Source organism: Gavia stellata, chromosome 29 (assembly GCF_030936135.1).
Source record: "Gavia stellata isolate bGavSte3 chromosome 29, bGavSte3.hap2, whole genome shotgun sequence".
NCBI classification, from domain to species: Eukaryota; Metazoa; Chordata; class Aves; order Gaviiformes; family Gaviidae; genus Gavia; species Gavia stellata.
Window position 1 is genome coordinate 1,823,163 of NC_082622.1, and position 27,695 is coordinate 1,850,857.

General features: G+C 61.3%; 3 protein-coding genes across 4 annotated transcripts; all 3 read right to left on the reverse strand.

Annotated features, from left to right (window-relative positions):
• Positions 1–757: 757 nt before the first annotated feature.
• On the reverse strand, positions 758–3,297 carry GJA4 (gap junction protein alpha 4). 2 transcript variants are annotated; one of them, XM_059830714.1, is made up of 2 exons: positions 3,253–3,297; positions 758–2,172 (listed from the first exon to the last, which is right to left on the reverse strand). In XM_059830714.1, the coding sequence occupies exon 2, from the start codon at positions 2,149–2,151 to the stop codon at positions 1,120–1,122; it is 1,032 nt and encodes a 343-aa protein (XP_059686697.1). In that variant the 5' UTR covers positions 2,152–2,172; positions 3,253–3,297; the 3' UTR covers positions 758–1,119. The 2 variants fall into 2 exon arrangements, with proteins under 2 accessions (XP_059686697.1, XP_059686699.1); XM_059830716.1 differs by lacking the exon at positions 3,253–3,297 and adding an exon at positions 2,839–2,863.
• A 3,067-nt stretch (positions 3,298–6,364) lies between these two features.
• On the reverse strand, positions 6,365–7,171 carry GJB3 (gap junction protein beta 3). The gene has a single exon (XM_009807107.2). The coding sequence runs from the start codon at positions 7,169–7,171 to the stop codon at positions 6,365–6,367; it is 807 nt and encodes a 268-aa protein (XP_009805409.2).
• Positions 7,172–15,887: 8,716 nt separating this feature from the next.
• Positions 15,888–16,715, reverse strand: LOC132319597 (gap junction beta-5 protein-like). Its single transcript, XM_059830646.1, has one exon. The coding sequence runs from the start codon at positions 16,713–16,715 to the stop codon at positions 15,888–15,890; it is 828 nt and encodes a 275-aa protein (XP_059686629.1).
• Between the last annotated feature and the right edge of the window lie 10,980 nt (positions 16,716–27,695).

Consider the following 27,695-nt stretch of genomic DNA (forward strand, 5'->3'; position numbering starts at 1 on the left):
CTGGGTCACGCAGGACCTGCAGCCCCTTGGTCACAGCAGGACCTTCCCCTGTCACAGCATCGGTCGACTGGGGAAGTCGGGGTGACTGCTTATATGGCAGCAGTTGATTCTTCCATCCTCCCCAGCACCTCAGCCCACAGCAGGAGACGACTAGTGCAAAGTAATAAAACCAATAACCCCCCAAACCAGCAGTTGCCAGGCTAATTCCTCCCCAAAAACCGCAGGGCTGGAGGGCGTGTGGCCCAGGCTGGACACAGCTCCCCAAATCCCCTGCACAACTGCACCTTTAAGGCAGAAAGCTCCGTGCTCAGGCCAGCAGGTTAAAAATAACTTAGACACACACATCACATGGGAAAGGGTCCAGGGCCAGGAGGCGGAGGTGGGGGGGCCTCGCGCTCCCGGGGCACCCGAGCGGTGACCCTGCAGCCATCGGGATCAGCTGGTCACCGCAGAGCCCCGGTTCTGAGCTGCCGCTGGCTTAACCCCTCCCCGTGCCCCATGGGGAAGGGGCAGCTCCTGCAGCAAACCCTGGGCAGGAGCCACGGGCCCCACTGGCTCCCCGCCGGGGCCACAGGAACAGGACGGGGCTGGTGGCCAGGACCCATCAGGCAGCACTGCCCCAGCCCAGCTCCCCCCAGCCCTCCCGGGCTCAGCCTGCTCCGTGCAGAGGCTGGAGGCGAGTGGCTTCCCACGGCCGCACGCCCGGGTCTCACGCTGGCCGGGGCTCCGGCAGGCCCTGGGGTCCGGCCGAGCCACGGCTCCCGAGGGGCAGCAGCCTCCCGCCACGGCCCGGGGGACAGCCAGTTCCCAGCTGCATGGCTCCAGGGATTTCTCCCTTTCCCACGGCGAGGCACGTGGGACATGCCGTCCCGGGGAACTTTCTGCAGTTTCCTTCCTTGCAGGGTCTGTGGGGAAAACAGGAGAGAGCGGAGGCTCTGCTCCAGGGCAGCGCTCAGCCCCGCTCCTGAGCACCACGTCCCAGGGGCAGGCAGGTCTCTGCGGGCACAGCCTCCGGAGCGGGGCCAGTCCGTACGGCACAGCACCAGGCAGGAGGCAGCTGCCTTCGCAGGCACGAGGGACCAAGGGAGGTCCCCTCCGCCGGCCGGGGCCAGCCCGGCACTAGACATACTGCTTTTTGGAGGCAGAGCTCCCGGGCCGGCTGCACAGCTTCTCCTCCGGGGTGGGGGCTTCGGCAGCCCGGGGGGCGTAGGGGTCCGAGAGGGGCCTGCTGCCGCTGCCCAGCGCCAGGTTCTCCTCGTTGTGGAAGTTGGCCCAGTTCTGCTCGCTGGAGAGCTTGTTGTAGGCCTGGTAGGGCGGCGTGTGGCTCTCGGCCATGGGCAGGAAGGGGTAGTGCTTGGGCGGGTAGGGACCCGAGACCATGTCGTTGGCAAAGGCCTCCCGGCTCGGGCCGGCCGGCCCTGACACCTTCTTGATGTTGCTAAGCAGGTTCTTGCAGCAGAGGTGGAAAAGCTCCAGGAGGTTCAGGATTAAGGAGATGAGGCCCATCACCAGCATGAAGATGATGAAGATGCTCTTCTCGGTAGGGCGGGAGATGAAGCAGTCCACCTGATGGGGGCAGGGGTCCCTCTTGCACACGTAGCGGGGCACCATGGAGAAGCCATACAGGTACCACTGGCCAACGAGGAAGCCAGCCTCAAAGATGCTCTTGCAGATCACGCTGATGATGTACGTCCACATCAGTGCCCCTCGTATCTTGAGCCGCCCGTCCTCCGTCACGTAGATCTTGGACATCTTCTTCTCCACAGCTGCCAGGGCCTGCTCGATCTTCGGGTCCTTGCTGTGGATAGCCCGAAGCTCGCTCTCCTGTTGCTTCAGCTTCTCTTCCTTCCGGGAGAGATAGACAACGTGGCCGAGGTAAATCAGGGTTGGGGTGCTGACAAAGAGGAACTGGAGCACCCAGTAGCGGATATGGGAGATCGGGAAGGCTTTATCATAGCAGACGTTGGTGCAGCCCGGCTGCTTGGTGTTGCACACGAAATCCGACTGCTCGTCCCCCCAGACGGACTCCCCGGCCAAGCCCAGGATGAGGATGCGGAAGATGAAGAGCACGGTGAGCCAGATCTTCCCGATCACAGTCGAGTGCTCCTGGACTTGGTCCAGCAGTTTCTCCAGGAAACCCCAGTCACCCATCTTCTAAGGAGCCTCGTGCCTCTGTCAGCGGAGAGAGGAGGGGAGCCAAGTCAATTCTCTATTTCCGTGCTGGAGAGCACAGGGCGGACAGGGCTACCTAAACCCCAGGCTTTCTTGGGACACGGCTGCTCCGCAGAGGCTCCCGGCAAGCCCACTGAGGAACATCCCATACATAGGGGAGGGAGCCAGGCGGCATTTCTGAGCCCAGGAGCGCTCCTCCTACACCCCCCTGCCCAGTGCGGAAACACGGGGCTGGGGGGGAAGAGGCACCGCAGGGATTCGCCTCCCCCCAGCAGCACCCAGCCCGCAGCACCCACGGCTCATGGCTGTCCTGGCCTCCCATGACGCAGCCCGCAGCAAAGGGCTCACCGGCTGGTTTGGGGCTGCCCTGGGAGGTCAGGGCCACAGCACCCAGGGAGGGGGTGTGGTGGGGGCTCACAGGAGCAGCCCGGATTTGCCTCTCCGACAGCCCGCTGCCCCGGCTTCAAAGGGCAGAGAGCAGCAGGGTCGTGGGAGGGGAAGCACAAGCCCCCGGGGTACAGCAGCCACCCTGACACCCATTCAGGGCTCACCCCAAACTGACAGGACAGTCCCCAGCCAGCTCCCTTGCTGTGGGGCGATGGCACCCCAGCACGCTCCCCCTCGCCCAGGGCTTTCCCCGGCCGGGGGACCCCCAAGACCACTCACCGCACACAGACCCGATGCCGCTCCGGGGACCCCGGGGTGTCTCAGCCGCACCCCCGGCTGCCGGCGAGCCCAGCCCGCATCCCCCCGCGGGAGCTCAGCCCCGCAGCCCGGCGGGGAGAGGGGAAGCGGCCGCAGCCCTGGCTCCTAATTAACCTCTGCCAATTAAGCAGGCCGAGGTGCCAGCTGGGCCGTGAAAGGGGCACCCAGCCGCGGTGGGGCGAGGGGGGAGCCCCGAAGCCGCCAGCGGGTGCCGGCGGCGGGGGCGCCCCCCGACCCCAGGCACGGTGGGTGTCCCCCGACCCCGACCCCGGGCACGGTGGGTGTCCCCCGACCCCGGGCACGGTGGGTGTCCCCGAGCGGTGCCGAGGCCCGGGGGAGCCGCAGCCGGCGGGGGCCCGGGCGCCGCTCACTCACCTCCGCCGCGCCGGGCACGTCCCGCCTGGCTCGGGCCGCGCTGGGTGTGAGCGGCCGGGCCGGGCCGGGCGGCTCTGGCCGTGCGGGGCCCGGGGGAGCCGGGGGAGGAGCGCGGGCAGGAAACCGGGGGCCGGGGCTTAGCGCCGTGCCGCAGGTGCGAGGGGCCGCCCCGGCCCGGCCCGCTCCCCCCGGCCGAGGGGGCGGCCCCGGCGGGGCGGGGGCGGCGGGTCCGCGGAGCGCCGCCCGGCGGGGACCCCCCCGGGGACAGCCGCGGCCGTCGGGGCCGAAGGCGGTGGCGGCGGGAAGCCCGGGTGTCCCTGCCCGCTCGTCCCCGCTGAGCGGGGGAGGGACCCGCCGGGGTGCCCGGCCCCTGCCCGCGGGTGGGACCGGCAGCCAGTCACCCCACTGCGCGCCCCTAAAGCCGCCGCGCTTCTGGTGCCCGCACGGCGGGCGGGGCCCCAGGGGCGGCGGGGCCGGGGGGATGCCCCGGGGCGTGCGGCGGCGTGTCCCCGGGGATGCTCCGTCCCCCCCCCCCGCCCGCTCCGGCCGCGCCGCGGCTGCTCGGCGGGTCCCTCCGCGCGGCGCGACGGGCGCTGGGTGGTGCTGGAGCCACACCGGAGCCCCGCGCGGCCCCGGCCCCGCGTCCCCGCCCGCCTCCGGGCTGCGCTGCGCCGGCGGCCCCGGCGCGGCACCCGCCGGCAGGCTGTGAGCGGAGCGTTGCTGTCGGGGGGCTCAGCCGGGGCGCTGCGGGGGGTGCAGAGGCCCCCCCAGGCAGGGGGGACGGCGGGTGGGCAGATGCTGACAATTTATGCACAGGCTTAAGTCCTGCTGGCTTCGGGGCGGGGGGGAACCCCTGTGGGCGCCCCCCCGCTGTCCTGCGGCGGCCCCGGAGCGCGGGCACGCTGGGCATGGCTGCCTGGGCTAGCCGGGGGCGGCGGGTCCGGGCCTGGGCTACCGACACCAGAAACTAGGCCAGTCCGCACACGCAACTGGGAGCTGCCGCCTCTCCCGCACCGAGACGTGGCATTTCCTCCTCGCAGACAGTGCCGGGGCTGAGCGGAGGGCAGAGCCGGAAGAGCTTCGTTATGTTTAATATAAAATAACTGCCGTGCTTCAGGTAACACCCATGTGCCGCTCCATGCCATGGCACCAGGGTGCTGCGGAGCCCAGTGCCCGTCTCCCAGCCAGCCCGCCGTGAATACCGCTTCCCCCTTCCCACCGCCCCTGGGTTATGTCTGCCACTATGGTGAGGCCCGCCTTGGCCCCGTCCCCTAGCGATGCTCCGCACCCTGCCAGCCCTTGACGGCTGGAAAAAATCACCTCTGGGGAGCTGCTCCAAAACCACAAAGGAAATGGAGCTGCCCTCACCCGCAGATGTGCCGGCTCCCATGGTGCTTCACCCGCCAGGAGGACTGTGCCCAGCACGGGCTTCACCCACACCAGCCACAGGTCCTCAGTGAGCCGTGCGGGTGTCCCAAAGCAGTCCTGTGCTGGTGCCAGAGCCGATTCCCGCTTGGACACCCTGTGCTGTTCAACCTCCTGGAGCATCGTTCCTCTGGCAGAGGTTGCCCTGTGCCCAGGGCTGGCACCACGGGAGACACGGGTGACATGGTGCTGGGGTGCCCATGGGAGCAGCCTGTGCTGGAAGCACTTTTTCTGTGTCGTATCAGAGAGGCACGTCACCCTCCCGGCAGCGTGGGCATCGCTGTCATGGCCTCTCGCAGCGGCACGAGCCCTGGCTGTGTCAGTGCACACCGCGACATGCTTATGGGTCTGGGGGAGCATGGCGGGGCCGAGCAGAGCTGGAAACACGGCTGGCTGGAGCACCAGCAGACCCTCCGCGTAGCGCTGCTTAAGGAGAGATTAAATGGAAATAATTTCTATTTATTGTACTATTTATCAAGGTTTAGTAAATAATTGATGCTGATCCTCCCTTGATTTCCTTCGGGGCCAGCGTGCGGTTCTGGTGAATTAAAGTGTAACGATGCGTGACAAGCCGGGAGGAGGCGGAGCGGGCGGGCACTGGGGCTGGACCGTACTGCCCTGGCTCGGGCGGGAGTGAGGAGCACCCAGCTGTGGGCTCCTAGGGAACCTCTGCACATCCATTTCTTCTGCCCTCACCAGTCCCCTCGATTTACAATGTGCAGAGCAGATCCCAGTGTCTATAAACAACACGACGTTTATTGGCCTTTTGGATCCACAGCTGATGCTGTGCGTGACACGTCTGTCTGAGGGGAGGGGGGATGCAAAGGCACCGAGGGAAGCAGCAGAGTCAGCAAGGGCATTTGGGTGGGATATCGGCATGGCACTTGCATGAGCAAAGGGGGAAAAGCTGCTCCAGTTGGCAAACTGGCGACTGTCACCACGTCAGATGACACCAGCCCTGACCGGGCACCAACCGATGCATTCGTACCCAGTGTGGGAGCAGCAGAGCTGGAGGACCCAAGAGAAGCTGTTGGGACCTGGGAGCCCCCATGCTCCCTCCTGCCAGCCCCAATCCCCTGTGCCCTCCAAGCTCAACGGCTTCATCCCTGCAGCTTTCGGCTGGGCTCGCTGCCGGGCCGGATGGCACTGGCTGCGGTGGCAGGACCGGCTGCTCGGCAGAGCCGTACACGGCGTCTGGGTGTTGGTGTGATGTCCAAACCCCGCAGCACCACCGCGTGCAGCCGGCAGAGCTCCAGGGCTGCCTTACCTGCATCTGCTTGGGCACCCATGGGCCTCTCTCAGGGGACTTTAGTTTCTTGGGTTTAGTCATTTTTCACAGGGGTCGACTCTTGGGGGTTCGGGGACTTGGCAGGCTGGAAAAGCTGCTGGGCCAAGGGGACGGCGAACCGGCTGGGATGGGCAAGCTCACAGCTCCTCTCCTCTGTGGGAAGAACAGACACCCTCAGGCATGCCCACAGGCAGCTGGCACCCACCTGCCGCCGAGCGTGCCCGCGCCACTGGGACACCTGTGGTCCCAAGCAGGAGAGTTCCCGTGGATGTGTCCCCCTCCCCTTTAGAGCCATTGAGGTCCTGGCTGGAGAGTCTGGTGGTGGCATCACCAGTGGCCACCTCTGAGGCCAGCCATGCCTGGACACATCTCCCTCCCTCTTCCCCTCCCTGAACACCATCAGACGGCAGTCAGGTTGGGAGCCGAGGCCCGCAGGGCTGCCACACACCTAGTCTGGGACTTGTTGTCCTTCTCCTCTGTCTTGAGGTGGCACTGGCAGGTGGAGGCCTTGCTGTAGCTGACGGAGCGCTTGATGGACTTCTTCCACTTCCGCGCACTCCGCACAACCCGCTTGAAGATGAGGTAGAAGATCTCACAGACGGTGAGGATGATGCAGATGGAGGAGGCTCCGACCATGAAATAGGTGAAGACTCTTTTCTCGGTTGGCCGAGCGATGTAGCAGTCTACAGTGTTGGGGCAGGGATCCACGTTGGAGCATTTGACTAGCCGTGGCAAGTCAAAGCTGTCCCACATCTTGTGGAGGAGGTAGAGGAATAGGATCTCTATGATAAGCTTGAAGAAGAGGCTGAGCAGGTAGGTCCACCACAGCCCGCCGTGCTTCTTGCCCGTGTTGCTGTAGAGCTTGGGGCAGTTCTCCCCATTCTTCTCCCGGTTCTTCTTCTCGCGGTCCTCCCGGTAGGCCACGTGCATGATGACCAGGAGGGAAGGGCAAGTGACGAAGATGAGCTGCAGGGCCCAGAGGCGGATGTGGGAGATGGGGAAGAAGTGGTCGTAGCAGACATTGGTGCAGCCCGGCTGCCGTGTGTTGCAGTCAAAGTCCTTCTGCTCATCTCCCCACACGCGCTCAGCTGCCACCACGTAGACCAGCACGCGGAAGACAAAGACCACGGAGAGCCAGATGCGGCCGAAGGCCGTGGAGTACTTGTTGACCCCGCTGAGCAGTGCCTGCAGCGTTTTCCAATCCATGGCGGCTGGCGGAGGCCACAGTCACCCGACCTGGAGAAACAGCAGCAGAAGTGGTGGGTGAAGAGATGCGATGGGAGACAGCAATGGGGCATTTCCTGTCTCCTGCACTTAATGTCATTGACCTGACAGAATCTCTCCCTTACCACGTTACACTCATTTGGGGTGGGGGGACCATCCCACTCATGGAGAGTAAAGCCCAGCCCCACCCTCTCCTGGTGACAGTCAGGGGTGACTCAACCTCTCTGCACTTCCTTCGGATGGAGGCTTTGCCGTAAGGAATGAGCCACCCGGCCAAGTCCCTGCCACCAAGTCCCCCGCCTGATTGCGCATGTTGGTGTAAATTGGCAGCGCAATCCCCTGGAGCGGGCCAGGATCAACAAGGGGAGGCCATGCTGGGGTGGCAGGCGGGGACAGCTGTGCGGGGCGCTTGGCATGTCAGCAAAGGAAAGGCTTGCACGGACACCAGTCCTGTGAGCTGGCAGGTCCCTTGGGATGGGGGAGGGAGGGGACCCTGCAGAGCGTTTCCATCCCTGACTGCATCTTCCTTCTGCCCCGCTGCCCGCAGGGGCATGTGCTGATGGCTCCCAGGATGGATCCCCAGTGCCCTGCCAGCTCCCTCCTGGCTGCCGAGGCACTGGTTCCTCGTGGGGCGCAGTACCGGACCAGCATGGCTCCCGGTTCGCACTCCCCAGGCTCGTCCTCTCTCCTCCCCAGGGTTTTGTGTGGCTCAGCCATGCTCCCCTGCACAACCTCCACTAGCATGTTTTGGGGACGGATGGGGACCTTTACCATTAAGGAGATCCCAAGGGATCTCAGGCTTGGTCCCAGCCTTCCCTGAGCCTCAGTTTCTACATGGTGAAATGGGCTAAACTGGCCGCTGTGCTTTGCTAACGCCGAGAGCCAAAGGGGAAGTGGCTGCTGCAGAGCTGGGATGCCAGGACACACCAGGGACACGTTTTTCTTTCTCACAGGTGACGCCCAAGGCAGCCCAAGCACAGGCGAGAGCGGGGCTGCTGAAAGTGAGAGTCTGTGCGTGTTGCCAGCACATCGCCCTGGCCGGCACCCTGCTCCTGGCAGCACTGCCGGCAGCCCCGAGGCCCCGTGCCGGCTGAACCGGCTCCACAGCTCAGCCTGGGGCTGCCCCGGTGCGAGGAGGGCAGCACGCTAAGCCCGACCCAGAGCTTTACTGCCACCTGGATTTCCAAACCCCGGGTGATTTTTACCCAGAGATGAGTTGGCAGCTGTTGACTCTGCGCTGTAAAGGTGTTTCCCCTGACAGAGGGTTTCACAGGACGGTGGGCTGGCTCCGTTCCTGCACCGTTGGCTTTTAAGGAGTTGCTCTGAGTAATGCACACCACTGCTGATGCGACCACAGGGAGTTTGCGGTGTGGGGGTGAAGATCAGAGCGATGCATCCTGCGATCCCAGGGTAAACAGGGAGGGCCGAGCCCTCGAAGGACAGAGCCGAGCATCAGCAACGCTCAGAGGAGACTTTCTGCAGCCTCTTTGCCTTTGCAAGAATTAGTCCGGTTTTGCAAGGAACTGCCAAGTTTTGCGGGTCTGTGCCCGATGGCGAGGACACGCTGCGGGCCAGCTCCTCGCATGCCGCAGGAGCGGTCCAGCTGTGCCCGCAGAGCTGCTGCGGGTCTGCAGCGCCGGGTGCTCGCACGGTTCCAGCCGAAGGAATGTGCCGAAGCCCCGTGGGAGCTGTGACTGGCCCAGCTGGTTGGGGCCGGGGCTGGGACACCCGGGGGACACCGCATGCGGCTGGGGACGCGGCACCGCATCCGGCAAATGCTTCCGGGGGAAACACGTCCCAAATATCGCCAGCCCCAATATTTTTCTTCTGCATTTTCTACAAGAGATGTTTTGCATAAGAAAAATACGGTTTTTTTTCAGATGAACACTCTATTTCTGGCTGCTGACCAGCCTGCCCGGGGAGCGCAGGATGGCCCAGGAGCAAACGGGCTGCTCCAGTTTCAGGCCAGATCAAAAGCTTCGTTCAACCCCAAATGCTAATTCCTTCAATCCCAGCTACTCAGGTCAATCAGCACTGCGCGCTCGCCTTCCCACTCCCGAGGACCCGCTGCCCGTTGCCGACCCGGCACCCTCCGAGACGTACCTGGAAGAGTTTCAGGCTCCTTCCCCACTCACCGTGGGCTGCGGGGTGGGAGGTGCCCAGTGTGGGTCATGGCCAGGGGCGCAATGGCACACGGGCAATCAGGGTCCCCTCCTCTGGGGAGGGCTGTGTGGCGTGGTGAGATGTCCGGGGGCTGCAGGGAAGGAACAGAGCCTGGAGCGCTGCCCGGAGCCCATGGAGCTGCCCAGAGCCCATCCCTGGTCGGGGCCACCCCACAGCCCTGAACCCACCACCGTGCTCCCACGCTGCTGGCCCAGGGACACACCGAGAAGTGTGGCTGAGCTGAGCGGGGCTGAGCTGGGGTCCTGTGCCAGCATGTGCCGAGTGCCAGGGCAGTGCCTCTGCCCAGCCCTGCACTCCTCTGCTCGCCACCTCATCTGAAACTGGGAGATACTCCTCCCCGGCAAACCCGTGGCAGCTAGCCGGGGAGGGAAGCAATCGCAGCGCTCCTGCCCAGCCCTTCGCTTTAAAACTGGGAGAGGGGAGCTGCTGCTTTCGCCTCCTCAGGCGAAAGCTGGTGGAGACCATAGCCCCTGCATACCCCCAGGGCCAGTGCCCCCCTGCCAGCCTGCCAATTCACCCATGCCCCCATCTCCAAGGCCCCGTGGGTGATGCTGCCCAGCACCCATCTGCCCAGCACCCATCTGCCCGGCACCCACCTGCCTGGCTCAGCCCAGTGTTGGCTCTGGCCACAGATCTGCAGCGGGGCGGGAAAGGGAGCGCAAGCCCCGTGCCGAGCCCCGTGCCGGGGTGTGGTGTGCGGCGCCGTGGGAGCCCAGCAGCCCGGCCGGTGCTGGCTGGTAGCCAGGAGGAGCAGGGTCAATGCTCCAGGTGTGATCGGCTCTGCCTGCAGCACCGGTTTGCCTCCCGCAAATCCCGGCACCCTCGCCAGCCCCCGGCGTGCCAGCCCACTGCGTCACCACCGGGTCCTGCCCCGCGTGGGTGCAGGGCGTTGGGCCCAAAAGCGCCCAGCTCCTGCCTGGGGTGCAGATGTAGCAGAGTGGGGCTGTGCACGTTCTTCTGGGGAGGCTCAGCCTCTTTCGGTCCCCAAGGAGGGCGGTGGGACGGAGGAGCAGGGCCCGGGGTGGCCATTCCTGCTCCTTGGGGTGCCACGCTGTGCCATCCACCTGCATCACCTCCCGGGTGCGCAGCCCTATGGGCCAGGGACCCCGGCACTGCCTGTGGGGTCCCAACGTAGCACTGTGCGCTGTCGGGGTCCCCACCTTTGGCCACCGCAGGCACAGCAGCCCCAGCTGTAACACATCTCCCACCTGCACCCCATTAGCACCGCAGGGTCCGTCCCCCCACAACCTGCAGGTCCCCGACAGCCCTGTGAGCACCCCGTGCCTCTGCCCCGGCACGCTGGAGGTACCTGCCCAGCCAGTAAAGGGCCAGAGGGAGGTGGCCGGATCCAGGCACCTTTCGGAGCAGGGAAGCTCTTTCCCGGCTGTGTTGTCTGCAGCCCTCCTGCGTGCCCAGGCTTTGTCTGCAGCGCTCAGCGTGTATGGGGAGGGGAAGGGTAGTTTGTTCTGTTCCCAGTAACTGGGTGAGTCTGGCAAACAGCTCCTGTAGAGGTTCTTGTCTGCGCACATGCACACACACGCTCAGGTTGAACAATAAAGGCGGGTCAGATCCTACAGTGAGATCAACAGCCGGATTCCTCTGCAAGCAACGCCAGTGGCTCCTGCCAGGTGATGCTCCGTCCCCTGCATGGGTGGCTATGGGACCACCAAACCTGGCAGCAAACCCTGGGCAAGACCAGGGCAGCCAGGGACTGGCACCGGGCTCACACCATCCCCCAGCTACAGGGCAGCCAGCAACCGTTGCTAAGAATCACAAATTACGCAATTATAGCCCACTTTTTAAATTATTTTGACTTAGTAATAGTTTTGCAACAGCACATCGCTATCTCCAACCTGCAGCCACCGCCCTGCCGGTGCTGGGGCATCCCGGACGAGACCTTTCCCAAAGAGTGGCACAGACCGGGTGGCAGAGCGTGACAGCAGGGACGCCTGCAGCGGGACCCTCTCCTGCCAGCTGCCTGCAGTCCTGTCCTCGTGGGACCCGGGATGTGTCCCTAAGGGGACTGTCCCTCTCCCCAGAGCACTGGTGGCTCCCAGGAGGCTGAGTCAGCCCCTCCCTGCCCAGGGAACCGGGTGCCCCACTCAGCCTCTCCCCCCAGAGCAGCCCCATTTCATGCCTCTGCAGACGTGGCCCGGGCAGGAATGCGTTTCCGCTTGCCTGCGGTTTACCCGGCCTCTTGGCTGCCGCGAGGCTTTCCCAGCATGGCTCCGGCACGCCCCAGGGCCGAGCGCTCCATGGTGTTTTCTCAGGTGCTCCCTGGAGCCCCACGCGGCGCCTCGCCGGGGCCACCCCTCCCACGGGGACACGTTTGAAGAGCCCCGCCGGGTGCTCAATGCTGTGAGAGGTTTGCTCCCCGCACTCGTGGCAGAGAAGGAGCCGCTCACCCAGCAGCTTTTTGGCTCCAAGAGGTCAAATAAAGTGTGGGTGTGTGTTTGCTGGGCTGGGGAAACAGTGGGGAGAGACCGTGGGAGTGGGGGCCAAAGAGACCCAAAGCAAACCCTCGTGGGAGCCTGGGGGTGCGGAGTGGGGTGAGCCCAGAGGAGCGGGCAGACACAGGCACCCTCATCCCGGACGAGAACAAAGGGAGGTCTCTGGAGCAGCCGGGAGCCTCCCCTCACCCAGGAGCTGCCTTTGCACGGTCCTATCGACAGGATCAGGAATTTGAGCTATTTTGTAGAGAGCCGGCATGGCAGGAGCTCCGGTAGGAATCTGGGGGCTGTGGCCTTCGAGATGGAAAAACCAGGAGAGAGGGAAGATGGCGAGAACTGCCAGCAGGTCTGATTTCTTGCAAAGGCAGCAGTTCCCTGCCCGACGGTAAACCCCTGCAAGGGCCAGGTGAAGAGTGGGGCTGGATCCCCCCAGCAGCCTCTTGCCTGCGATTTTGACATTTCAGGAAGGGTCACACGGCCACGGCGAGAAAGTTCAGGTGCCGTTTGGCATGGGCTGAAGATTTCCCCTAAGGCAGTTGGGTGGGGAATGGAAACACCCCGTGTTTTGCAGCACTGAGCCAGGTATTTGGGTGTCCCAGCAAAGGGCAAGTCCCTGTGCCCTGCCGCCATCCCTCTGCCAACTGATCCGGTGCGGGCACAGGGACAAGGTGTCGACGTGGTTCGGCAGCTCTCAGCACCGGGGAGCCCTCAAAGGAGCTTCGGGTACGTGCCCGGGGTATGTCACCCTGCTGTCACCCTGCTCTGACTTGGTGGGGTGACAGGTGAAAGGCTTCAGTGCCAGCTGTGACCACTAAAAACACTCAGTGACTTCCAGTGGCCCAACCTCGGGTCCTCCATAAAGGAAAAAACGGAGCAGCGGAGCAGGCGGACGCCAAACCAGCAGGAAAACCTCAAAGTCTCTTTAAAAGGGTCTTAAATGGGGCATCGCAGGAGGCAACACTTGGCTGCCTGCCGGGGCTGGGACCCAGCCCTGCCTTTTATCTCCAGCTGCTTGCCTGCCAACAGCATCCGGCCATCCCGGCTGTCCCGCTCCGGGGCCGTGTCCCCAGGGAGGAGACCTCCCCCGCAAGTGCTGGGGCGCGGGAGTCATGGGAGCCTGGGAGCCGGCAGCTGGGGCAGCCGCTCACTCCGGCACGCTGGACGTAAATCAGAGCGTTTCTCTTCAGTTCCCAGCAAACAGGCAGTTTTGGGGCAGGGAAGAAACAAGCCCCCACTGGGAAGGAGAGGCTGCCCTTGACCTGTGCCACCGTGCACACGTGCCCCTCCACATCCCTGTCCAGGCTGGAGTTAGCGATGGGTTTGTTTTATATCCCCTCTCCCCAAAATTCAGGGGTCCTTCTGGGCACCCCCACAAGCAAATGCAATCCCCTGTATGATGATGCAAAGGCTAGGAAATATTCAGCTTTTATTGTGACATCCCCCAGTTTATTTGCTTTCTCACCGACACCGGTCCTGCCTCTTAACCCAGCACTCTGCGTCCCAGGAGGCGGCGCGGTCTCCGGCCCCCCCATTTCTGCAGCACCAAGCATGGCAACCTCAGCTCCCCTTGGTGCAGAGCACAGAAGCGCATCAGAAAGAACAAGACGAGCGTTCCCATTTGCTCAGCCAGCCGCCGCTGATCCCAAGCCAGGATGGTGCAAGACACCCGGAGCTTTGGGGACCTGCTGCAATGCTTGCTCGGAGCGAGATAAAGCAGCACGACAACAAATGGCAACTGGATCGTCAGGTCTCTCGCAACAGGCAGCAGCTCGGGGTGCTGCTTTGATGTGCAAAAGCAGGGCAGGAGGGCAGGGTGGTTGCTCTGGGTCTCATCTCTGCCGCGATTTGTACTTGCAGTTGGGGAACACCTCTGGATTTTGCTAATCGAGGACAGCCTTGATCAACAGCGGCCAGCCTTGGCTGAAAACAAACAGCCCAGCCCTGGCTCTTTAAATCAGAGGCAATGGCTTGCACACAAAGAACAACTTACGTCCTCTGGCGTTAAAAGCTTCAGTAAAGAAGATTTTCAGGTGGATAATCCAGCAAGCACAGCAACGAGAGTGGGCAGAAGGAAGGCAGAGATCAGAACGGCTTCACTTAAAGGAGATGGAAGAAATCCACCTGTATGTCACCATCTGCCTCTCTTACCCTAAAGGTCTCCAAACTCAGCGGTGTCTTCACAAGGAGCCACCGTGTGCCCAGAGGGTCCCGGGCTGGTGGCAGGGATCCCCCAGAGCTCGTCCACCATCCCGACCCTCGTGGGGCAGCCGGTCCAGTCCCTGCCCTCCCGTCCGGCAGCCCTGTCTGCCCTCGGCATCCCCCCCGGCCGTAGCAGTCCCTCTGCCTCCCCCTCCAGCGCACCCAGGCTGGTCCCTTGCCCCAGGGTGGGCTGTGGGAAGGAGCTCAGCTTTGCCCGATGAGGTGGGAGCTGGTTCATCGGGTCAGGCGTGCTGCGAAGTGACGGCCCCGGTCTGAAAGGACGGGGTGATGGCATCTCCCCCCTCCCCGTGCTGCTTCCTTTGCAGCAGAGCCAGCGAGTGCCAGGGCTGCCGGTGCTCATGGAAAAAATAATAATCGCACCCTCTAAATAAAGTGAAACCAGTAACAGATCGAGCTGCATGTTCAATGCTAATGTTACTTATGAGTGCATTTGCCATGAAATTATTGTTAATTATTCATCCCGGCTAATGCTCAGTTACCGTTGATGGCCTTAGAAATTGCAGTGCCGCCTGAGTCACGGCAGAACGCGACATATTACAGCAATAAACGAGATCATATTCTGCCATTTAATGTTATTGTTTAATCAATGGTTGGGGTGTTTTTCCTCTCCTTTATTCGGCTGTTTTGCTCGGGTGTTTTTCTCTGGCCGGGCAGGAAGAGCCGGCAGCCCACAGCGGGCTCTGCCTGCCTGGCCGGATCCTCACCCCCACGCTTTGCTGCGGTGGCTGCCGCACCAAGCACGTGCTCTTGTCCCCATTCTGCTAATGAGTGCTATTAATGACCGTCACATCAGTCTGAAATGGCCCTGACACCTGCGGTGTGGCTTACGTAGGGTGAGTGATAGGGAGAGGGGTTCCCCAGGGGGCTCGAGGGTGCCCGGCGTGACTGGCCCCTCTCCCCCGCCACCTCCAAGCTGGTTTGAAAATGCGTGACACGTTTAAATTGCTCCAGCCTGTCCCCGGCAGCCCACGGCTGCAAAGGGCTCTGCCATCCGTGGGTCCCCAGAGACGTTCACACCTTTGGGTGTGCCCGCCTGTGCCCAGCAGCCCATCTTAAATCAAGAATTTATTTATTTCAAAGCCTGGGATTACCAGGAGATAATTAAGCCGTCCTCCTTGCTCGCCTGCATCCAGTGCCCAGCAAACGCAGCAGGAGTTTTGCTGTTGACTTGCTGGGTGCAAGGACAAGCCCTTTCCCGGGCAGCACAGACCTTGTAACACCCCATGCATCCCAAAAACCACCCGCCCAGCCACGGCGCTCCCACCTCTGGCCAAAGCCATCGCTCGTGCCCAGCTCCAGGGGCTGCTCTGATTTTCAGTGGCTTTTCTCCGGCAGACCTGAGCCTCCGGCCGGTGGTGTATCACCACGGCTGGTCCAAACCCAGCCCAGAGCTGCCCATGGGAGCCATGCCTTTCCAGGGGCGATGCAGCCCTTGCTCCCCTCTCGGCAGTGTTGTCCCCAAGGAACAGGAGAACAACTGCTTTGGCCATCACTTCGGAGGGACAGAAATTTTTATTCACTGCAAGGATACCCTCAGGACCAGCTAAGCCAGCCTGGCTGGGATGGGCTCGACCTCTGGACACCGCTGCCAATTCACAGCCACGGCGGAGCTGCTTGTCCCTGTGGGCTCTCGGGAACCGCACGTGTCCTACAGCACCCGGTTTTACCCCAAATTCAGCAGAACGATGTAACATGCCTTCCCCAGGATGGACAAGGCAGAGAGACCCCAGGCACAGCCCGACTCTGAGGTGCTGCCACCCCGCAGTGCTCCTGCGGCAGGGAGACGGAGGAGGAGGAGGAAGGTGCAGGGCAAGTGAGCGGCTCCTGCTTTCCCCTGGGCAGCTCTAGGGAAGAGCTTCCTCCTCGGGCAGCGCGTTGGGGCTGGAGGCTGGGGGGGGGATGGAGGCTGTGGGGGGTTTGTAGTCCGCCCCATGGAAAACCTGCCCCCCCGTGCCTGCGGGCTCGGCGTGGGAGTACGTGCAGTCCCGGCTGTGCTGCCGGCTCTCCCCGTTGCCGGCCAGGAGGCACTCACGGCACCGCTTGCCGATCAGGTAGATGGCCTCAACGAGGCTCAGCATGACACAGACGCAGGTGGTGACCACCATGAAGAGGGTGAAGATGTTCTTCTCGGTGGGCCGGGAGATGAAGCAGTCCACCACGCCGGGGCAGGGGGGCAGCTCGCACTTCACCACCCGGGGCAGGGTGTAGTTCCTGTAGAAGTGGTAGAAGATGTAGAGGAAGACCACATCCACGCCGGCCTTGAAGATGAGGCTGAGCAGGTAGGTCCACCACAGTCCCCCCCGCTTCTTGCCGGGGTTGGGGTAGATGCAGCGGCAGTCGTCCCCGCGGGAGGCACGGTGCCTCTGCTCCTTGGCCTCCCGGTAGGCCACGTGCATGATGACCAGGAGGGATGGACAGGTCACCAGGATGAGCTGCAGGGCCCAGAGGCGGATGTGGGAGACAGGAAAGAAGTAATCGAAGCAGACGTTCCCGCAGCCCGGCTGCCGCGTGTTGCAGTCAAAGTCCTTGTGGTCGTCGCTCCAGACCCGCTCGGCTGCCACCACGTAGACCAGCAGACGGAAGATGAAGACAAGGGAGAGCCAGATGCGGCCGAAAGCCGTGGAGTACTTGTTGACCCCGCTGAGGAGCCCTTCAAACACGCCCCAGTTCATGGTCCCCCGATCCCGTTAGCTAGCCTGGGAGGAGAGAGAAGATATAGTGACACCGAAGAAGCAGCGAGAGGTCCCCATGGGAGCACCTGCGTGCCCCGAAGCACCGAGCTGCGCTCCTGCCCAGGTGGCCTTGGGGACCGTCTCTGGCCTTTGCTCACACACGGGGACACGCACCGACACGTGCCCCAGCACAGACCTGCTCTGGGCGATGCATCTCCGCAGAGCAGCGTCCCCCTCTGAGGGATCGCGGGGACCCGGCAAAGCTTGCTGGTTCTGCCGCAGCAAAAGCATCCTTCAACCACTGCCAGCTACCGCCCATGCCCTGCCCAGCCCTCCGCTGTCCTGCACCACCCACCCCATCTCTCGCCCCGTTGCCCAGGTATTTGTTATTAATTTTTCTTACGTTGCCAGGCCTGGCCCAGGCAGATGACAAATAGGAGCAGCCGGGCCGTGACTCACCCGGCAGCTCTGCGGCTCCACCGCCGTGTCCTCTCCCATCGCTGGAATCTGCCCTCGCCTCCACTCCCCCACCCAGGCAGTGCCGGAGAAGCCCTGCGCCGACCCACGCCATGCCCGTGCGCCGGGGAAGCCACGCCAGGCATGGCACAACACAGCGAGCGGACACCGTGGAGCAGAGGGAATGGGTGAGCTGGGGGGGGCTGCACAGCCCCAGGAAACGCCAAGGCGCTGACTCAGGTCTGGGCAGCCAAAATAACCAATTTTCATCAGCTCATACTGATCTCAGCCCCTACCAGCCCCAGGACCCTGCGCAGCTGGTTTGAGCCTGGATTGCATCGTGCCGGATAAACACACCCCACACGGCGCGCGGCCGCAGCCGAGCGGGAATCTGTTGGGCACCAACTCCCCTTAAACATTTTACCTATCGGTAAAATAACAAGATTCCCTGCCCCTCGCTGGCAGGGCTCTTGGGGGTGAACGCATCCCAGTGCTCTGCACAGCCCAGCCCATGCGACGCGCCTGCTCACGGGGCTGGGGCGGCCGTGGACATTCCCTGGACACATACCTCCCGTGGGAGCCAGTAGCTCCCGTCTCGCCAGGTCGATCCCTGGGGACACGCACGCAAACCCCAGATTTCTCCTTCCCCTTGCACACTTCTGGCAACAGCCCCGGATGCGCCCATCACCTTGGCGTCAGGTCGGGCTCTGTGGCCTGCACCCTGTGGCAGACGCACCTTCCCCAGCCCCAGCGTGGCCTTACCAGGGCTGGGGGCTGCAGCAGAGGAGTCTTTTCATGCCGCTTACCTGCGGGGCGTCCCTTTGCCGAGGCCGGCGGTGCTGCCGGTCGGTGCTTGCCCGCGGCAGGAGCGCATCGCCCGGTGCGAGAGGCGCCGACACAGCGTGAGTCACCCCTGGGCTCCTGGGAGCGAGGAGGAGATTCCCAGGGGGAAGGGATGAGGTTCGAGGCAGATCCCCACGTGTCCCGTAGGCTGACAGATTTCCTGGGGCGAAGGGCTGCTCCACAGCGCGCGGGGGCCCAATCCTGCGCTGTGCAGGGAAGGGCTGAATCGGCTGCCCCACCGTGGGGAAGGGCGGGTGCTCGGTGCCATCTGCCCCCAGCTGCCGCAGGGATGCCAGGGTGCCCGGCATGGCCTGGGGTCCCTTCACCCCCTCCCTGCGCCCATCTTCGCTTGCTCAGACCTGCAGGGGTGAGGTGGCCGAAGCCCTGGGAGCCCCTGCCCGCGGCACCCGGAGCCACTCAGCCAAACACCTCCCTTTATAATCCCTTTTCACTCAAACTTTGCACTATGGCAACAACTTAAGAAGAGCCTTTATCCCTCCCCACCTTCTGACGAGTGGGTGGCAGTTGATTATTTCACTGGGAATTAATTAAGCACTTTTCCTGTGCTCCCCTCACCTGCAAGCTGGCACAAGTCTCTTCCCCATCACGCCCTCCCTGTTGCCAGAGCCTGGGAGCCCTCCCAGGATGGACCACCAGCTCAGACAACCCCCTTTTTGAGGACTGCCCCGCAGCTCTGGGGCGCAGCGGGGAGCGCAGAGCAAGGGTGGGGGTCAGATGGGTGGGGGTCCAAGGGGCGGGTGCTGCTGCGTGGGGTGCGAGAGCTCAGGTACGGCTGGAGTCATTTGAGGAGCAAACACACGTTTCATTTGCAATTCTGCTGGGTTTTAAAAAAAATGTAGAGAAACAAATCTAAACAGCTGTAAAGTAAATTACCACTGTTTGCGGATGGCTCCAGGGAAGAGTTCTGCAGTTTGAAATCAAACAAGCCCATTTTTATTTTTTTTAACATGCCTGTGCGGTGGCTGTGCTGGGAAGGGGGTTCCTGGGGGCTGCGTCCCTCCGCGGGGAGGGCACGGAGCAGCACCCATCCTGCCAGCACCCAGCGGTGGAGGGGGGGGATGTTCTGCCCCAGGTGCCCCCCGGCTTGCGGGTGTCCGAAGGGGCTCTCATAGCTTGCTGCTTTCTGGGTTAAAATCTCCCCTTTTAGCGGCGTTGGGCTCCAGGCAGAGCACACCTCCACCCCTCCACAGCACCCAACGTCCGTCCTGGGCATGGGGGCACGGGCACGGCCACGGCAGGTAACAGCGCGTCTGCTCTGCAGCCAGCGCATTGTGGAGCACCCGCTGCCCTTGGGCTGGCGGGCACCGAGCTCCCGCAGCCAGAACTGCCCTCCCACCGCTTAAATTTGCTGGAGATTTCAGTTTGCCAGAGGCAGAAGGGGGGTGCCGAAGGCTGAACCCTCCACCAGCCAAAACCAGCCAGCCCGCGTGAGTCCATGGGTCTGGGGACGCGGAGGTGTATTAATGGCAGCACTTTATCTTCCAGGAACAAGCCCTATTAGTACATTTTCACTACAACATGAAATATTAATAACACTTTGCATTTATATAGCGTCATTCATCCAGGAGTCACCAGCCAAGCTCCTGACATGAATCAAACACCACAGCTGGCTCTGGAGGAGGCAGGTAAATAGGATTATACCCATTTTCCTGCTGCACACACTGAGGCACAGGGTTTCCTCCAGGGCACCGGTGCTTTGTGCCGATGCCTGTCATGGGTGAGACCATCAGTGCTCTTCTCCCTGCCACCCGAGGATGCCACCGCTCTAAGGCACAGCGTCTCAGCAAACCCCTCTCTCAGGCACCGCAGTGACCAGGCAGGTCCCGAGGCCTCGGCTTCACTTTCAATCAGGTGAAACCACCAGTGGTAGTTGGGTTTTCTGTTGAAAAGTTTGACTTTTTAAAAAAAAGTCCAACTGAGGAAGTTTTTTGGGGGACACAGCCCAAACACACATGGTCAGCAGCTGCTCCTGAGCAGCACTGGCCGGTGCTGAGCTGCTGCCTCCTCCAGCTGCTGCAGCGTTACTAATATTGTGCTGATGGTGCAGGGAGCGGAGTCGTTCGGTGCAGTTAGGAAATCTGTCAGCCCACAGACAGCCGGACCCTGACACAACCCGAGGGCTCCTGCAGCATGAAAGAGCAAGCAGAAAACCGGTGGGGAAAGCACTATTTCCATCCTATTAAAGAGCCTTATATTTAAACCCTCCTTCACGTCTGTAGCACAAGATGATTGCAAAGGCTTTTACACACTAACTCAGCAGGAATCGCTTCTGCTGTCGGTGTTGTTGCATGCAGATGCTGGTTAGGAGGGCGGAATCCCATTACTGATGTTGGATAAATACAGAAAAATAGGTCCTGGGTGAAGTTACAGAGCGGGTGGTGAGCGGCAGGGAAGCGCTGTTTGCACAGACCAGCCGCCCGCTGCTCCCCTTACCCAGCACCATTGCTATTCAAAGAGGAAGGCACCTTGTTTGCAGATAATTAAAAAACCCAAACAGATTAGTGAAAACTAAACACACAGAGCAGGCTGGATGTTGGCTAAACCACCTGGAAAGTCGTGCGAGCATCCGTCGCTGTTGCAGCCAAACTGACTGCTCCGTGCCTGGGTCAGCCCTGGTGCCCCCCTTCCCTGGCCCCGTGGGTCCCCGCTGTGCTGCAACCTGCACTCCCCCATCCTGGGGCTCGCGTGAGCAGTCGCCACCTCCCCACGCTGCCAACGCCTTGGGAGTCTTGCAAAAAGCCCAGGGGTTTCCTAGGCGGGGGTCCCACACCTTTTTGGGCTCTACCTCTGGCAGGAGGTGCCGGCAAAGGGTGGTGAAAGGTCCTGCCGATGCTGGTGGCCGCGGGACACGTGTCGTGGGATTGACCTCCCATCTCCCAGCACACATGGGAAGAGCCAGCGCAGCCCCGGCACGGCAGCCAGGGGCTCAGCAGGAAGGGAGAGGGGCACGAGGGCTTCAAACCCCGTTTTTAACAGGTCCCACAGGGCCTGGGGAAGTTCTCACCCAAAGCGCTTCATGCAGCGCGGCTGGGGAAGGAGGGAGGCTGCAGTTAACGGGAGGATGGTGAGAAGGCAGCACTGCTAACGAGGCCGACAGCAATTAAACTGCCCTGCTGGCAAGGCAGGGGGTGAGGGCAGCATGCTAATGAGGAGGGGGCTGCAGCACCCCGGAGAGCCGTGCTGCGGCGAAGGCGTCTGGATCCAACACCGAACAGATGCTGCAGGAGTGCAGGGGCTGCAGTTCTGCTGCGGCTGCGGCTGGACCTGTGGGTACCGCTGGGCAAGGGGAGCTGCTGCCCAGAGCAGCCATGTGCTGTACCCCCCAGCACCGGCCCCCCACACAGAGGCACTGAAAGGACCTTTTGCTGCCTAATGTCAGTATTAACCCTGAGCAACCCTAAGAACTGCTGATATTAATGCTTCCTCTGGTGCAGGTTTCATTCACGTGGCCAGGACGGTGGTTTGCAGATATGCTGGGTCTGTTCAGAAGCTCTCCTATGGCAAGCCCGTATTCAAGGACTGTCTGGATGCGAGCAGGCAAACCCTCCACGGCCCAGCCTGCTTGCAGCCATCTAACATTGCCAGGACCCATCAACATGCTAATATTTGTAAGTGAGATTGCAGGGAATAACCTCATTTCTAGGGAGAGCTTAATTAATCATGGAATCAAACTGACTCGATGAGATGGTTTGTTACCAAGGAGGTAAAGTCGCATGGTCAGTGGTGGCTGAGGATGGGAACAAGGTTAGCAGGGACCTAAATCGTGGCAGTTGATGGTGGTGAGCAGAGAAGGGGACAGGGCGAGCAGTGGGGATGGGGCACGCATGTCCTGCAAAACCTTTCTCTGTGCTGGGAAGCAAGTGAGGGGGACACAGAGGGGAGATGCTGCTGTGGCACTTTGCCCCTAAGAGGGCAGAAATAAGAGTGTTTCCAGTCTGTGCAGACCATGTCCCTGCAATGATGTCAAGGGAAGAAAGTGGAGGGCAAACTCATAAGCTGGAGGGGACCGTGGGCAGTCACCCGGTCCTAAAACCCAGGCGGGGGGGGTCAGGGTCCCAGGATGCCCTCAAAGTGGGAGCAGAGACCAACCCAGCCCTCAGCCCCTGCTGACTGCCACAAAGGGGTCCGGTTATGTCTGTATTGGGTTGTTTCGACAAATAATCATCATCCAAATGACATCTTTGCCCTTGCCGCTGACCTTGGCGGCATTCAAACGGGAGACCCGCAGGTCAAAGTCTTTATATCCTATTACCAGTTTCCTGAGTCATGTCTGTCCCCTGGCAAGTCGTATTATTTTGAAATGGCAGCTAAATGGGAAAGAGGTCGTGCTCCCAATACGGCGACAATAGGACATGACAGCACTTTTTCTGAGTGATTAAGCCTCAGGTGATGTCAGGGCTACAAGACAAGTGGCTGAAGGCTGAAAGACTTTAATCACCTCAGACATGTCATCGCATCCTCGCGCTCCATCCTGCCGGGGTGGGCTTTTAGTGCGAAACGGGAGCTAGAGAAAAAATAATCAAGCCCAACCTGTGCACTCACCAGTTAGTTATCCGTGCAGCAGGTACCGCTGTTAATAATCAGCTGGAGCAGCCTGTTGGCCCGCAAAGATCATCCTGCAATAAATAAGCTCTGATGCCTTAAAATAACTGTCTGGGGCCGCCGGAGCAGACACTAGATGGCATTGGGAGAACGCGCTGCGCGGCATTGGCCGCCTTCCCTGGAACAGTCTGGCAAAGCAGAGCAGAAAACTCAGGATGACGGAGCAGAAAATGTCTCTGCCGGGGAGAGGCTGCCAGCTCACCTTCAGCCTCGCACCAACCTCGCGCTGGGGCGGCTTCCCGGGGGTGAGTGCGGTGCTGTGGCGGAGCTGACAGCACTTAGCCTCTTTGCTGAGCTAGTAAAATAGTTTCTCCCAACATATTTTATTTTTTTGAATGAGGAGCTGGGGGCTGGATCCTGCACAGCCGCTCTCTGCTCCCCAGCTGCCCCTGCCAGCACCGGCGCAGCCGTTGGGGGCTCCGTGGGTGCCTGGGGTAGCGTGCACCCAGCCACCCCGCACGCGGGACGGCTACCGGGAGCTGGGCTTTAAAGTGAGTTCAAAGCTGGATGCTGCTGCTGACCCGTCCCTCTCCTGCTGACACCAGAAACCTGCTAGCTCCCTTCACATGAAAAGGAAGGTTTTTCACCTGCAGACTGGGCACGTGCTTTCCCGGCCACCGGCAGACAGAGGGGTCCGTGGGCGAGCAGGGAAACATCTGACCGTGGGGACTTGGGGGCTGCGGCCCCACAGCCGGGCAGAGGCTTCAAGCCCAGGAAGGCAGCTGAGGATTAACGCTGGAGAGGGCAGGAGATGGGCAGGTTTGCTCATGCAGGAGAAGGCAGAGCAACAGCAGAGGCTAAGATGCCCCAATGCACCCCAGCTCTGTGCCTTGGGAACCCCAACAAGGCAGACCCTGCCTGCCACCCGCCATCCCTCTAGCCCGAAATGCCTGGCGCTGGGATGGTTTGCCTGGAGAGGCCTCTGCCAGGGCCAGGCTCTGCATCCCAGCTCTGGCATTTCGCCCCAGGGCAGAGTTTGCAGCTGTAGCCTCCAGCCAGCTCGGGGCTGTGACGGCAGCAGGGCAGATGGCTGAGCCTTTCAACCCCCTGCGCCGGGGGGACGCCCTGGGCCAGCTCCCCCCAACGCTGCAGATCTCACCCGTGGGATCGATGCCCGAACGTCCCCCTTGCAGCCTGGCGGGACCCACCAGCCCTGCTCCCATCCCGAGGCCAATCTGGCACCTCTGGACCCACCCTGGGGGGGATGCTGTCCCCCAGCAGTGCCCACGCAAGCCCCGGGACCGTGCTGTTCAGCAGGGTGCTTCCCTCCCTTTCCACCAGCTATTTCTCCCCTGTCCTGATCAACCCCTCCCTCCAGATGAGCCTACCAAGAGCTGTTTATCTGTCTGTCCATCCACCCCTCTGCATCTCGCTCACCCCCTCGCCTGGGTGCATCAGTATTTATTTGTCTCACCAAAGCATCCCTGGTGCTGGTGCGGACAGGTTCCTCCTGGGAACAAGCCTGGGGATATTCTTAGCGGGGCGGCATGCTCAGCCCCCCAAACCTGCAACACCGGGTTGGAGCCAGAAACTGTTTGCAGCAGCCGGCATCAGTCAGGCTCTTTCCCCTTTCGCCCGCTCCCCATCACCCACCAGCCTCCTCCCACCCCGCAGGACCAGCGTCTCCTTCCCCCGAACCACCTCCCACACCCCCGCTGAGCCGAGCCGACTTTTGCGCTGTCTCCTAAATGCTGCATCGTGCAGGCAGTCCAACAGCCACAATACATCTCTTGATTGCATCTCGCTCCCTTCCAGCCAGCCCCGGCCTCGCAGCCCGCGTCTCCCCTCTGCGCTGTCAGTGGCAGGCAGCACGGCACACGGCACGGCACTGCCGCAGCCCACCCGCTCCTCCCCTCCCAGGGGTACCCCAAAAGCCTCCAGCCCTCTGGAAAACGGCACGGCTGGACTTCGTGTCACGCTGCTCATGCAGGGGAGAGCTGCTGGGGTGATGCTACAGTTCCTGGGGCACAGGCGGCTCTCTTGCCCCAGCCTGCCCCTGCCCCCTGTCCCGTGGGGCTGGGGCTCCCCCTCCCTGAGCACGGTAACACGTAGCAGAGCCAAAACTCAAACACCCTCACAGGCACCTCTGCCACAGAGCTCAGCTTTTTTTGGAGATCTCTGCCCAAGCAGCCTGACATTACAGCATTCTTCCAAAGGCTAAAAACTTGCTCACACCCTAAGAGAAATACTGCATTAGAAACAAGCCATCACCCCTCTTAATTTGCTCGCGCCGCTCCCGGAGACTCTGGGCAGCAAATGTGTGAACTGAACGCTGAAAAAGGCCCAGACTTGGCTCAAAGCAAGAGCTTTTGCATCGTCGTGTCTTAAAATGTCAGCACTTTAATTAGCTGCCATCTGAAGCCGGAGTGGGTCTGTCTGGAAAACAGCTAGCAAACTGTTTTGCCCCTCTCTGTTTTCAGTTCAGGTTGAGAAATTTGTTCAAGCTGACCTTTTCCCTCGCAGACCCAAAAAAAGTTCCCAATCCATACTGGCATTTCCTAAAAATAGGACAAAATAGCCCCCCAAAAATACCAACCAGCTGTAGGGATGACGTTGCACTCAGCTACTAACTGCATCACGCCAACGCAGGGAGGAGCCGCACGTCAGAGGACTTCAGCGGCGAGATTCCTGCCCCGAGAGAGACGAGGCGATGCTCCCGGGCTCCTGTCGTCACCCACGACTGTCGCGTGCCCCAGCACATGCTCCTGGCACCTCTCCAGGGCTCCCACCATGTCTCATCGCCTCTTCATTAACCTGGAGGGCTTCGCGATATTCATTCGGTGCTGTGATATTCATTAGGTGCCGGTCTGGGTTGTGCAGCAAATGCAGTGGGACACTTAATGAGCTGGAGGTTCAGTCACTCCACCAGCCTGCCCGCGGGCTGGGAGCTGGGGCTGCCTGCGCCTGGCTGAGCGGGGACGGCTGCACGGTGCTCCCCACGCAAGCTGCCACTGTCCCCAGAGAGGCAGGGACAGGCTGGCATGGCAAACCAAGCGAGCAGGGTGAGGTTTGGGGGATGCAGGTTGCTTTTGAGGGGAAGATGGTCCCTGCCATCACCAACTGGACCTGTTCTTAGGACCCAAGCTCTCCTGGCATCACCCTTGAACAGCACCTAGCACCTCTCTAACCCTTGATGAGCTGGACCTGAGCACAGGGATGACACCCAGGTGATCAGCACCACCCTCCAGCCCCCCCAGGAGCCCCCAACCTGCTGCTGAAGGGGATGGAGCTGCAGGGCATCACACCCTGCAAGCAACCTCCCGAGGCAACGCAGGCTTCCCCGCTGTTCTTCCACCTCCAACCCCATTTGTCATTACCACCAGTGTCAGGGTTTTCTCTTTCAACTCCTTCCGACACTGCTGCCAGGTCCCCTTCATCCAAAAGGAAATGCCCCAGCTAAAGTTATCTCAGATCAAGGTGTCACTTGCTCAGAGTTTTCTAGTGCATCATTTAAATCTCCAGTCTCACCCACCCTCTTAATTTTATTTTTTGTACCTGCAAGGCTGCCAGAGTCATAACTTACACTCCAGGATAATTTCTTGCTCTAAAGGATACAGTGAATTTCTTCACAATTTACTGACCAGCTGAGAACACTTCTCCAAGTGGGTTATGCTGGGTAATTATTGGATTTCAGCTGCTGGAGATGGAGGTTTGAGCCTCCTTATGCTCTCTGTGTGCATGTGTTTAATTTATCAAGGCAAAGTCAGAGGATGCACCTGAAAAAACACAGGAAAGTAGGAAGCCACGACGCCCCATCACGGCTCCTGGTTTTGGAAATCTTGGTGCCACACCACCTCGAAGGGCTCCGGTGCCCCAGGCAAGGCTGTCTCCGGCATGACATTGAAGAGCAGAAGCCACCAAAAGCCAGGGACCGCTGTCAGGAAGGGCCACGCAAGTGTCCACCATCATGATGGCTGGGGACAACGAAGGACTCGGGGATGTCAGTTTTGGGTCTGAACATGGCCCGGAGCCCAGCGAGCATCTTCTGCAAGATCGGCTGGTGCTGCGCAGGCCCCCAGGACAGCCCGGCACCACGGGCCGCTCTGCCCTCTCGAAATGGCAGAGCAGCAGTTGGTCCCCTTTGCAAGAGCAAGGGAAAGCTCAAGCCAGAGAAATACCTTCCTCAGAGCCTAATAATTCTTCAGCACGTCAGAGGAAGAAGAGCGGGATCAAAAGCATCCTCCCTGCCTCCCCGCTCATTGACGGAGAGCCTGGAGTCCTGGCCTCGCGGTACTCCAGCTTTGGTGGAGTGCGACACTCATCTGCGGCGTGGCATGCAATTATGGCTCAAAAAAAAGAAGGGGCAGATCGCCCCGGGTGTGGGAAGAATGAGAGCCAGCCGCCTTTCATCCGCATCCCACCGTCCGCCGCCTGCCGCTCGCTATTCTTATCCCTCCTGATCAAGGCGAAGCGTTTCCTCCTCCTGCAATTGAAGCCCGGAGCCCCGGCATTGCTCGGGCGGCGCGGGGAATGGGCCACCCGCGCTGAGCGAGGGATGGAGCTGCTCCCGGCCCCATGCTGCGGGGCACGACCCTGCAAAGATGGCTTTCAGTCTCAGAGACCGCCTCCTGGAGACAGGTATTTATGTGTATATATATGTACAGCTCTACCGCTTCTTGCACACGGAGGAAGGTCAGCCTTGGTTCGCGCTTGATGTGGGAAATGCCATAACTCAGATGATGGCGGGCAGTGGAGGGACCATTCATGCACCTGCGTTGGTGCCAAACAGAGGTTGTGCCCTAGGAAAGAGGAGAAAAGGGGTTCTAGGAGGAAAATTTCGTCATTGGGATTTAAAAATCCCGTCGTGTTCTCATGAGAGAGACTCTGACTCTTGTTTTCTGTTTGGGCAACTTTGCCCCAAACTCTAGTCCTCAAGAGAAAAACAAGATCCCATGAGTTATGATGCCAAGCCGTCACTCGGGGATTGTGTCCCGCTGCCCTGGAAGAAGATGGAAGTTGCTACTAGCACCATCCATGAGTAGAAAACAGAGCTGCCTTGGTGGCAGGAAAAAAAGACTCCCCAATAGCCTGTGTCCATTCAGTGCCACGACAGAGGCT